This window comes from Lutjanus erythropterus, chromosome 17 (assembly GCF_056507025.1).
Source record: "Lutjanus erythropterus isolate fLutEry1 chromosome 17, fLutEry1.hap2, whole genome shotgun sequence".
Taxonomy (NCBI): domain Eukaryota; kingdom Metazoa; phylum Chordata; class Actinopteri; order Lutjaniformes; family Lutjanidae; genus Lutjanus; species Lutjanus erythropterus.
Genome location: NC_139333.1, coordinates 4247713 through 4260945, shown reverse-complemented (window position 1 = coordinate 4260945; position 13233 = coordinate 4247713). Strand labels below are relative to the sequence as shown.

The 13233-nt window shown below is 41.6% G+C and overlaps 1 protein-coding gene across 1 annotated transcript; it reads left to right on the top strand.

Annotated features, from left to right (window-relative positions):
* Positions 1 to 299: 299 nt before the first annotated feature.
* foxk2a (forkhead box K2a) lies at positions 300 to 11550 on the top strand. Its single transcript, XM_084740817.1, has 9 exons — positions 300 to 800; positions 3654 to 3848; positions 3960 to 4101; positions 5387 to 5533; positions 6292 to 6485; positions 7918 to 8120; positions 8241 to 8498; positions 8587 to 8784; positions 9875 to 11550. Exons 1-9 carry the CDS (start codon positions 505 to 507, stop codon positions 10099 to 10101), a joined length of 1860 nt encoding a protein of 619 aa, XP_084596943.1. The 5' UTR covers positions 300 to 504; the 3' UTR covers positions 10102 to 11550.
* Positions 11551 to 13233: the final 1683 nt, after the last annotated feature.

Here is a 13233-nt window from a genome sequence, read left to right as displayed (position 1 = left end):
TCTCTAGAGAGGGAGACAGAGCAGGACCATTAACAGAATAGATGGACACATGTCTCTCGTCTGCTCTTGTATGGATCAAAATCCCCTCCTTGCAATCACTGCACCGCTTTTTACTGCCCTCCATCCATCTGCGTGTCAGGCTGCGCTGCAACCGACCTCTATTTTCTACGGCTATTTTTATTATTGTTGTCATTGGTAAACACCACACATCTGCCTACCCAGACCGCCTTCCCATTGGTTGAGAGGATTGTCTGTCGCGGTACTTCCGTCCGTTTGGCCGCTTTTGATTGGCCGACGCTCCTCTTTTTTTCCTCTTCTTCGCGGCGGTGGGTCGGAGCCGCTGTGTCCCCGGTCTGGCACGTTCCTAGCCAAATTCTCCACGGTGTAAAATTGGATCCCCCGTTTTTCACAAAACCAAAAAAAATCCCCTCTTCAATCCCCTACAGCTGCCTCCACGTTTCGGCCTAATACACATCTCCAAATCTCCCGCAGATAGCTCTGAAGATGGCGGTGGTAAGCGGGATGTCGGGGTCGGCTGTAGCCCGGCTGGAGGGCCGAGAATTCGAGTATCTGATGAAGAAAAGGTCGGTCACCATCGGCCGAAACTCCTCGCAGGGCTCGGTGGACGTCAGCATGGGACACTCGAGCTTCATCTCCCGGCGGCACCTCGAGATATTCACCGCCGGAGAGGATGGCACAGGCACGGGGGAATTCTACCTCCGATGCCTCGGAAAAAACGGGGTGTTTGTTGATGGGGTGTTCCAGAGAAGAGGGGCTCCACCTCTTCAGCTACCACGAATGTAAGTTAAGATTCATATTTCCAGTTTGCCTCGACTGAAAAAAATGTGCGGATTTATGTGTTCATGTGTTGTTATTGTTTTGTTGTCCCGCAGCGGTGTTGCACGTGTTGTGTCAAGCAGCACCACAGCCTGATACGTGCTGCTCGTTTGTATGGCCATAACGTCACACGAAATCTCCATGCGAAATATGCAAGTGTAATCATGCCGTCTCTCAGTGTCAAATACAAAAACACCTTTAACTTGATTCATGACCTCATGTTCATCATTGGGGTTATCTGGTTCATTCGGCATATATACACTCTACCAATAGACGTCAGTGAGCCATCAGACAGTCATGCTTCACCCGAGTGGATTTAAGCTAGCCTTTTCTATTAAAATTAGGCTTTTTTTTAAATCTACCTAGTGTGCTTCATGTAGGCCGAATTTTAAAGTGAATCCTAAAATTTCAAAACTGTCCTAATACGTCTGATCCAATGTTTGTATGGACTGGTGGCAAAGGAGGAAACATTAAAATGACCATAATTGTAATTGAGTTTGGTTTGAGATGTCAACAAGATAACTTGTTGTATTTTGTGCGAATGTTCAACTGCTGCTGTCTCACCTGACATAATAGCAACACAGGCTTATAGCTGCGCTTGTGCTTGTTTCTGACCTCCTTCAAATCTTCATGCCAAATATGCTAGTATAATTATGCTGTTGCTCAGCGTCAAAAACAAAAACACCTTTAACTTGATTCATGACTTTTTGTTCATCATTTGGTGTGTCTGCTTTAATCGGCATACATGTAGCCCACCAAGCATACGTCAGTGAGGCGTCAGTCATGTTTTACCCAAATGCATTATGTGCAAGCTAGCTTTTTATGTTAATATGAGAAATTAGTTATACTTATATTTTTTATCCCACTACTTGATGTGTTTCATGCAGGCCGAATTGCAGAGTGGCACCTAAAAAATCACACCTGTATTAATACGTGCTCTCTAATGTTTGTATTTACTAGTGGCTAAGCAAAAAACCTTAAAATGGGTAAAAACTGTAACAGAATTTGGTTGCATTTGTTTTCAAAACTGGAGAAACTCAGATGCTGCTGTCCCACCCAACATGCTAGCAACACAGGCTAGTACTTGTACTTATGCTTTGATAGGTAATATTTCTGACCTCCTCCAAATCTCCACTCCAAATATGCTAGTGAATTCATACCTTTGCTCAGTGTCCAATACAAAAACACGTTTTAACTTGATTCAGAACATTATGCTATTCATTTGGGGTGTCTGGTTTATTCAGCATCCACCAAGCAGATGTCAGGCAGTGCACCCAAGTGCATGATGTGAAAGCTAGCTTTTTACATTAAAATGAGAAATAAGTTTTGTTATTTTTGTCAGTCAACCTTCCTAGTGTGTTTCATACAAGCCGAATTACGGAGTGGTCCCTCAAAATTCAAAACTGTGCTAATACCTGTTCCTCAATGTTTGTATTTACTGGTGGCAAAGTGATAAACATTAAAATGGCTCTAACTGTAATGGAGTTTGGTTGAGTTGCTCTCAAAACTAGAGATCCTCTTGTTTTTTGGACTAACACTCAAGTGCACCTAACATGTTAGCAACACAGGCTAACAGTCAAATGTTTCTGACCTCTTCCAACAGGTATACACTTACAAAAAGAGAATGGTGATGAATTATTGTTATATACTTGGTACAACACCATTTTTATTTGTGGTATAGCATTACAACTACGAAGCTAAGGTTAGCACTGTAGTCAATTTGATCTGGCTCACTGTCAGCTTGGCCTCATGTTGCCTGCTGGTATGTTTACACTGCTCAGCTTGTTTGTCTTTCAGATGTAGTACACCCCCAAAACTCACGGTGAAATGTCGTTTTGGTATCTTAACTCACTTTTTACATTCAGTCTTCATAAATGTTTAGATAAAGAATGTAAATGTCACCACACCTTAGTAGTAATTCATTTAAGGTGTCAGCAGCTGGTCCAAATATACCCTATTAATAATAAATTAGACATGATGTGTTACATAATGGTCATGGTGGACGTCCATATTTAAACTGTGTGTGTGAGGCCGAATCTCCTCTCTTGGCTTCAGTTAACCTCCTTGACCTGCTTGTTGCCAGGCAGGCAGCTTGTCTGTACAATGTAATAGACATTGTGTTTCCCATTCATTTCAACGCCATTCAAATGTAGATACATACATACATACATATAGTTATTCAAATATAAATGCTGAAATGTTGAAAATAAAGTTGAAATGACAAGAATACAGCTGAATTGATGAGAAAAAAGTCAAAAGGTCAGAATTAAAGTTGAAATGAGGAGAATAAAGTTGAAATGATGAAAATAAACCTGAATAGTTGAGAATAAAGTGAAGAGGTCAGAATTACGCTCAAAATGCAGAGAATAAAGTCAGAATGTTGAGAATAAAGTTGAAATGTCAGAATTAAACTCGAAATGCCAAGAATAAAGTCAAAATGCAGGGAAAAAAGTTAAAATGATGCGAATAAAGCAGAAATTTCCAGAACAAAGTCATAAAGTCTGAAAAGTAAAGTCAAAATGCTGAACATGAAGTTGAAATGTCAAGAATAAAGTTGATAGGTCGGAATTAAACTTGAAACAGTGAAGATAAAGGCAAAATGATGAGAATAACACAAGTAAAGTCGAAATGCTGAGAATAAAGTGTAAAGGCCAGAATTCAACTTGAAACACTGAAGATAAAGGCAAAATGACGAGAATATAGTCAAAATGGGAATTAAGTTGAAATGACAAGAATAAAGCCGAAATACTGATGTATCGACATTAAACACAGACTTGACGTTTTTTTTTTGTGATGCTCTTGACTTTGGTTCTCAGGTGCTGTTTCCGGTTCCCCAGCACCAGTATAAAGATCACGTTCACAGCCCTGTCAAGCGACAAGAAGGAGCCAAGGAACGTGCCGGAATCACCGGTCAAGCCCGTCCAACCCCAAATTTCCCCACTGACCATCAACATTCCTGACAACATCGCCCACCTCATGAGCCCGCTGCCTTCGCCTACTGGCACCATCAGGTGAGAGGGGGGTTCGTCTCTGAGTTTTGTGCAGTGCTCAAAGCAGCATATCATAACGTTGTAAAGCCAGTGGACCAGGCATGAGTTGCATATTTTCTGTCAATTTCACAGTGCTGCAAACTCCTGTCCATCAAGTCCACGGGGGGCGGGACTCTCCAGCTACAGGACAGGCCGCGTTTTGGCCTCTGACCTAATAGGAGACAACTCCCAATCAGAAAACGACAAAGAAGCCTCAGGTGAAGACAGCCCAAAGGTGAGGCAGAGAACTGCGAAATAAAACACGTGGATGAATGCTGGCAGCTCGACTGCTTCATTTTAAAATGGATTTAAACAAGATCTCTCAAACCAGTGGGTGAACCATGAAGGCGGCAGACTTCAGAGAACCTCAGTGGATTCCTGTTGTTGTTTGAGCACTGTGAACATCCCTGGTTACTCATTGAAGTCTAAAAATTGCCCAACGCTCACAACAACACAGACTTTGGAGTACAGAACGAACCTGGTTGAACTTTGCTGGGTCCCAGTCTGTGTGTTCATGCCATGAACAAACTAGAGAGAAAACAGGACTTGAGGTTACCTTGTGTTTCAGCAACAGGGTTCTCACAGGTGCTGGAAATCCTTGAAAACACTTGAATTTTAATGTGGTGTGTTCAAGGTCTGAGAGTGCTTGGATTTTACTGACTAGTTCACTTTTTAGATAAAGAAATAAAATAAGACAGGAAGAGATTCATTTCTTTTACCTTACACAAAATGAAGGAGACTTTGGTCGAGCATCACTTGCCACAATATGCTGGGGGGTTGCTGCTTCAAATAGCGTTAGCTAAAATTAAAAAGAAAAAAAAAATAATTAAGTGATTGTTTTATATTGGCTCAGCCAGGTTGTAAAGGACGCCACGTCTACTCACAGACCAGTGAGACATTTTGAAACATGAAACTTTGTTGTGTTTTCCTTTAATTTGTCTCTCTTCTGTAGAATTCTATCACAAAACACAATTTTGGTTGTTGATGAAGGGCGGCACAGTGGTGCAGTGGTTAGCACTGTCGCCTCACAGCAAGAAGGTACTGAGTTTGAATCCCCTAGTCGGCTGGGGAGTGTGTGACTGCGGTGGAGCTTGCATGTTCTCCTCGTGTCTGCGGTACTCTGGGTACTCTGGCTTCCTCCCACAGTCCAAACACACACAGAGTTCTAGGTTTATTGGTGACTCTAAATTGCCCCTCAATGTCTCAATGTGTCACCCCTGAGATGAAGTGGTCACTGGTCCAGGGTTTACCCCACCTCTCGCCCAATGTCAGCTGGGATAGACTCCAGCTCCCTGCGACCCTTCAAGGATAAGCGCAATGAATTGATGGTTGTTAATAGAACAATAACATCTGATTTATTGTGAGGAGCTTAATCTCTTTGATTACATACATAAAGCATATATGAATATGTCATTAACTCGGCTATAAGGTGCTTGAAAAAGCTTGAAAAGTGTTTGAATTTAACTCAACACATTTCCTCCCAGCAGCTCATATTAAAAACTGTCTTTTATTGTCCACAGGACGACTCCAAACCTCCATATTCATACGCACAACTAATAGTCCAAGCTATCACCATGGCCCCGGATAAACAGCTAACACTGAATGGAATATACACCCACATCACCAAGAACTACCCCTACTACAGAACAGCTGACAAAGGCTGGCAGGTCAGTTTGCACTGGTTTGTACCATCGTTTATACTCAGAGGAAGTGTGAGTGAATTAAGCAATATTACATGACAGGGTGTGTTTTAATGCAACTGTTTTTGTCTTGATTAATCAGTTACTAGTTGTTGGGTCTATAAATTGTTGCTTGTTGTGTCAGTCCAAGCTGACGTCCTCAAATGTCTTGTTTTGTCCACAACTCAAAGATGTTCAGTTCACTGTCAGAGAGGAGTAAAGAAAGCAGAAAATATTCATATTTAAGAAGCTGAAATCAGGGAGTTTTGACCTTTTTTCTAAAAAAAAAAAAAAAAACTCAAACCAATTTATAGCCTATCAAATAGTGATTAATTTAATGATAGATTCATCGATTGATCGTTGCAGCTCTACTGTCGATACTTTTGATAACACTAGTATTGAGACCACCTATCCAGGTCCCACTGCTCCCTCCACCGAACCAAACACACCTTGTGCAACAGCGTGGGAATATTCAAACAGTATAACTCAAACACTATTGTACAGCTGTTGGCACAGGAAGAACAAATGGAAGATTGATCCAAAAGCACTGAAGCCTGATGTCTGTGTGCTCCAGTGCCTTTGGATTGACTTCCACTTTTTTTCCCCGGGACAGGCCTGCAGTCCCTCTTAGTTGGCTGAAGTGCGTTTAGCGTCCTCCTCCAACTGTTGTACAGCTTTTATTCACGCTCTCTCTCTGTGTGTGTGTGTGTGTGTGTGTGTGTTTCTCTGTATTTACGGTGTTTTAGAACTCGATCCGCCACAACTTGTCCCTGAACCGGTACTTCATCAAAGTGGCCCGCTCTCAGGAGGAGCCGGGCAAAGGCTCCTTCTGGAGGATCGACCCCGCCTCTGAGGGCAAGCTGATAGAACAGGCATTCAGGAAGCGCCGGCCCCGGGGAGTGCCCTGCTTCAGGACCCCTGTGGGACCCCTCTCCTCCAGGTACACAACAATTTCATACAGATAATATGTGGGTTACTTCAACATCAGCTGGTAGGATTTATGCTTCAAATATGATGGAAAATATATTTCAAAAGATCAAGCAGCCACTTCAGTTTTTTTTAAAGTGGCTCACGGTTCTCTCAATGTTAATCAAAATATACATTTTAGAACCCCAATTCTTATTTAGCTTTGATTTAGAAGAGCTACAGAGTTATGGTTGAGACACGTCTGATAGAAATATTATTTAATAAATGTGTCAGAAAATAAAAAGTCTGGGCAGTATTCCCGCCTTTTCTAAACCAGGAAATGAGACAGGGGTCCTTAGGGTATAGCTAACCCTTTTAATGCCTGATTAAATCAGGTTTTTGTGTAAATCTGACAGAGTTGACAGAAATCTGGGACACAACTTTAAAGGGCCAACATTGTCATAATGAATCAATTTTTTTAAAAAAGGTGAATATATTATTTATATATATATATTCTCTTGTCTGGGACAAGAGTGTTTTCTGTCAGAGCAAGTTTAGAATTTGAATAAATAAATAAAAGCAAAGCAGAGAGTTCTTTCTGGCTGTTGGTGACTTTTCAGTTTGCTAACTTTTGTGCAAAAAAGAACAGAGTTTTTATGTTTTTAACATGATATCAGGTAGATGACACGTTTAACCTTCAGGAGCTCAGGCAATTAAATCATAATAATTATATGTTCGTTCAGATGTGGACTGTGTGAGAGTCCCACCCTGTTAGTAAATATTCAACAATACTTAATAAACTATAACTCAGTCACATGGCTGTGATGCAGCAGGACAGACATGAAGCCAAACAAAGGCCTTATATATAATAATAATAATTATTTTTTTTATATATATATATTTTGGTGAATCACATCAGTAGTGTAAATAACAATTGAATATGTATCCATCAGTATTTATCTGTATTTCCTTACATTGTGATAGATTTTCCATCCTGTTTCGTACATGTTTCAGTCTGGTTTCTCCTTGTTCGGTTTATGTACCGGGTAGAAATTTTTTAAGCAAACTGGCCATTGAAATAAAACAAAAGTATTTTTTATTGTGGTGAAGTAGCCAGCAAAAATCTGCAAACATGTTTGAGAATCTTTGGTTTACTTTCTTTGTAATTTGGCCCAACAGGAAAATGAAAGGAAATTAAAGTGTAGGACACAAACTTCAAACTGAGAAGGTGGGACGCCATTTCACGGACACACAGTACATCCTGAGTCACCGACAGAAACAAATGACCCTGAAACATTTCATGAACTACATTTATTCATATATATAAATCCTTAAAGGATAAATTTTCACCAAATTGGAATTGGAGTGTTGGTATTAATAATTCTTAAAGTTTTTTGGGGTTCTTTTTTGGGAGGACATGATTTGTCCCAACATGTCAGTCAACTCTGTGTCTTCGTCTGTCCCAGGAGCGCTCCAGCTTCTCCCAACCACACAGGGGCACTGTCTGCCCACTCCAGTGGGGTCCAGACCCCAGACAGCCTGTCCAGAGAGGGGTCCCCAGTCCCCATGGAGCCAGAGCCAACCCCACCGCCAGCCCCCACCCAGACCACTACAGTCCAGCCCAAACTCGCTGTCATCCAAGAGGCGCGCTTTGCACAGAACTCCCCTGGTAAAACTTTTGTACAAATAAAGTTAAATAAATGTTTTTTTTGTTGTTGATTTTTGTGTTCAACTCTGAGGTTTAAAGAATAAAAACTTGTCAGTAACCTGTAGCCCCGCCCTCTGACAGGCTCCCCCCTCAACAACCAGCCAGTATTGATCGCCGTGCAGCGCCAGGTGCCTCAAACGACCATGAAGCCTGTGACCTACGCCATGGCAACGCCAGCCATAGTAACGACGACAGTCAGCTCCGCCCCCGTCATGCAGACGGTGCACGTCGTCCACCAGATCCCGGCCGTCTCTGTGGCGACTGTTGGTGGACAGCCCGCCGCTGCAGTGAGCACAGAACCTCAGGAGAACGGAGGTGGAGAACATCAAGAGATCAAAGGTGAGAGCTGAGATCAGCCCGCGTGGTGACATGAGGTGACTGTGTGTGTGAACTGAGTCTGATACCAGTGTTTTCTCCCATCATTCAGTGAAAGTGGAGCCGGTCCCCTCCATCACAGCCTCGTCTATAGGTGGAGTCAGTCGCATCATCCAGAGCTCTCAGGCTGCTCCTCTGACAACAGTCACCATCGTGCAACAAGCCCCGCTCGGCCAGCACCAGCTCCCAATAAAGGCCATCACACAGAACGGGACCCATCTGGTCCCCATCGGAACTGCTGCTAGCACAGGTGACACACACACACACACACACACACACACACACACACACAAACACACACACACACACACACAAACACTGCTCTCCCAGCAGCCACCTGTCTCACAGAACATTTAAAGGCTTAAGAGTTTTCTTGTAAACAAACTACAGTTGTGTTTACACACTGTTACACACTATTAAATACAATTCACCCCTCATAAAACAGTAAATATGTAAAGCTGCATTGTTTACATCCATGTGTGTTTTCTAGCTGTCTTCTTCTTCCCTGCATTTGTTGTCACATCACTTTGCTTCTTTGCACCAATAATCGATTAGTGGAACAGCATGAAAACAACTGGCAAGAGAGTGAATCAACCTGTGTGTTCATGCGCAAAAAAGGATTCGCTACTGGTTATTAAAAACTCCACAGGGTACCTTCTTTAAATTTGGTTGAGATCTTCAGTCATAGTTAACATCACTGTTCATCAGCCCTAAATATCTAAAGCTCTGCGACAGTTATTGTTGACCCATGTCTGGATCCATGTGGGTTAATTATTTTGTTATCCTGAGATGAAAAGGCTTGTTTTCATGTGACTAAAGATGAATGATTTTGTTGTCTCGAGATAACAACCCTTGTTTTTCATGTAAGTGGGTTAATAATTTCATTATCATGAGATAACAAAGATTGTTTCTTGCTTTGTTATCAAGACAACATAGCTAATTTTCAATGGATTAGTTATTTCATTATCTCAAGATAAAAGTAGTTTTCTCGTGACAGCGGAGTATTTCGTTATTTTCTTGTGGCAGAGGATTATTTATTTTGTTACTTCGAGATAACCCTGCTTGTTTTTTGTGACAACGGATGAATGATTATCTTCATCTTATTTCATTATCTCAAGATAACAGATAACTGTTATGATGAGAGATGACAAGCTTTGTTATTTCGAGATAACAAAATAATTAATCATGAAATAAATGATGTTTGTTACCTAAAGATCACAAAATACTGAACGCGTTGTGATCTTATAATAAATAATTTTTAACCTGGTTATCGTGAAACACTTGTGACTCCGTACTCAGTGACGCTGCCGTTGTAATAACGCCTCTCTTCTCCCTCCCAGCCGTCGCGAACCCTCTTCACCTCCTCGCGGCCCACGCCTCGGCCTCGGCGTCCCTCCCCACCAAGAGGCAGAACGGAGAACTGCCGGACCAGCCCGACTCGAAGAGGGTGAAAACAGAGCAGGAAGAGGAGGGCGGCGGAGCAGCAGCAGCCGCCGCCAACAACAACAACGGCACTACGGACAGAGCCGGAGAAGGAGGGGTCAGTGAACAGATCGGTGACAAGTAGCCTCCCCACCCGATCTGCGTCCTGACCCCCTGCTCTCCTGTACGCATTTGAGCCTCACCCCCCCACCCCCATCCTACCTGGTTATTATCATCTACTCCAAGGTGCCAAAAAGAGAAGAGACGCGGAAAACACCTGCGGGACTACAGAATGTTCAAAACCTCCTCCTCCTCCTTAACCCCCCCGATCCTCTTCCATATATTTAAGACCACGGAATACGATGCAAAAACTAAAGACCAAATTGAAAATGGAGTCAAGAGAGTTGCTTATGACTGTGAAACCCCCACCCCCACCCCCCCCAGAAGTTTGAGACCCAGACGGCAAAGAAGAAGCACAGGAAGATTGAATCCTAGATTGGAAGTGACTTATCGGAAGAGCGAGGAGTCCTGAAAACTCCCCCACCCCCCCCACCAACCCCCCAAAGACGGAAAGCCTCATCCTGGTAGCATTAACAGACAAGCGCTTAACTGTGTCGGATAGAAAAAGCAACCAAGTGAAATCACCAGTAGTGTATTCCGCAAAGGGAAGTGCGTGTATGTGGACATTCCCATCTTCGGCAGCTAGCCTCCATGTCGACCTACCTAACCCGAGTCGTGAGTAGATATGCAGTATTCTGTTGTACAAGTGTATCTTTGGATCTTTTTTGAGTGTTTCTCCGTTTTCCCGAGGCACAGATACTATCTAGTAATAATTAAGATAACTAAAAAGCTATAAGTGGGGTCTTTAAGAACATTTAAACATCACAAACATATTTTGGGAATCCGTTTTTTCGTTGTTTTTGTATGTGGACTCTTTGTTCAGTGAAATGAATGTAGTCTCCTTTTTTTTTTTTTGGTTCCTTTTTGAAAGAAAACACTATCTATGGAGTGGATGTTCTTTTTTCTGCTCATTCACGCAAATGAAATTTCTTTATCACTGTACATCTACAGATTTTTTCATATTTTACAAATATCCTATGAGATAAAAAAGTATATTCCCATGCGTATTTGACCATATGCTTCATCGAGCTTGCATGTTAACGGATCTAGAGACAATGTACTTGAGCAGATTATCTGAATATGGAACTGAAGAAAATTTAGACTGAATCTACGCTATATGATTCTGACCAGTGCTGCACTTAACCCTCTTTGTTTTGTTTTTTTTTGTTGTTTTCCTTTTTTTGTATTTTTTAATTTGCTCTGTTTTCTCCCCCCGTCATCATGGGCCGTGTTTGTTACCTTTGTGTTGAAGCTGGCAGTCTCTTTGCTTGATTATTTTATTCTGTTCAGGCTACTAAAACAGTCTATTCAGATTGTATTCTATGTTACATGAGGAAAAACAAAGTGATAGGTGTTTGTTCTGCTTCAGTGGGTAAAATGCTTTTTTTTATAAATTTATTTAAAACACATAACCTCTTAGTTTGTATTTCTTTGAGTAAAAGCCTTCTCTGCTGGGCAAAATGCAAACTCAAAATCTGTCTGCGTCAACAATTCTTTCTTTTTCTCACAACGAGGAGGGATGAGCTAACTGATTAAAGGGATAGTTTGTGTTATTTGAAGTTAAGGTTGTATGAGGTTCTTACTTCACAGTCAGTGCATTGCCTACAGTTGATGGTGGTCGACATGATCCCAGTTTGGAGAAGCAGCAGGAGTAGTGGTGTTAGAAGGTAAAAAATGTCCTGTTGTGGACAGGGTCAACAGCAAAACACATTTTAGACACTTAAAAAAATCATCAGTTTAAGTGTAAGCTATATTCAGAATATTTTACAAGCCAAATATCACTCTACTCAAAACAACCAGACTCCTTTGGCAAAAACCAGAGGTGGCAAAGGTACACACAATCTGTACTCAAGTAAAAGTACGGATACTTGTGTAAAAAAAAGACTCTGGTAAAAGTAGAAGTACTGATTCAAATTCTTTACTCAAGTAAAAGTGAAAAAGTACAGGCTCTGAAATGTACTCAAAGTATAAAAGTAAAAGTCGTCCTCTGAAGGACTTTTCTATTGACTGTTTCTGTGTGAAACTAACTGAACCTCACCTTTTCTCTGCGGTCGAGTCTCCCTGTCTGTCATCTTCATCTTGCTGTGTCTTATGTCTAATTTGTCTTGTTGCACCGATTCTGTCATTTTCGTCTTATGTCTTTTAAGTCGTTTTTGTCTCGTTATGTCTTTTATGCCAATCAAATACTGATTAATAATTCCCCTCAAATGCATTAAGTAACAAGCCTGTTCTGAAAATTGAAGGAGCAGAAAGTACAGATATCTGTGTTAAAATGTAGAGAAGTAAAGTAAAAAGTTGCCAGAAAAATAAAGTACAGACATCAGGACACCGAAACAGTGGACGAAACAGATATTAGCTTCCTACACCGGTACTCCTGCTGCTTCTCCAAACTAGGGGTGTGTCAACCACCATCTACTGTAGGTTACACACTGATTATGGCGAAGAACCTGTAAAAAAAATCTGAACTATCCCTGGAAGAGTTAACATGTGAAATGGAGGGGTAGCATGCTGTTTGCGTTTGTTAAGGGGGACTTCAGAGTGCATTCCACACAGTTTGGTCAGACCTTCAGAGGAAGTGTGTGTACCACAGGGGTGGAAATGTTTCCTTTGAACATAATCAGCTTCCATCAGGGACAAAAACAGCTTGATTGACTCATGTCCAGTACTGGAGCTGACCAGACCAGAAGAGTGTTGACTGTAAGGACTAAATGAGCTACTTCATACCAGGGATGCACCAACATTTCCTCTGCCGTGAAAAAAAAAAAAAAAGGTCTCACTATCAGCAGACAGTTTGGCTTGTCATAACAAGAAAAGCACCGCTGTAATTGGTAATATTAAATGACTGCATTCCATTTAGGTGAGCTAGTTGCAGGTTGTTTGTCTGATCTGTGCACTTCCTGCTATGACAAGTCAAGACGTCTGCTTCAAGACCTCAAACTCACATCTACGGAAGCCCTGAGAGGCAAGTGAGGAAAAAAAATTCTGGTGTTCCACTTCGTAAATCTGATCTTAATCGTTTTTCTGCTGTGTTTATGACTTAAGAACAGTTTTGCCAGGTAAACAACAACAACAAAAAACCCAGCAAAGACAGTTTCTTTAAAGTTTAACTTGTAAAAATGAAAAAGAAACACCTGCAGTGTCTTCACTTGCTCAATAA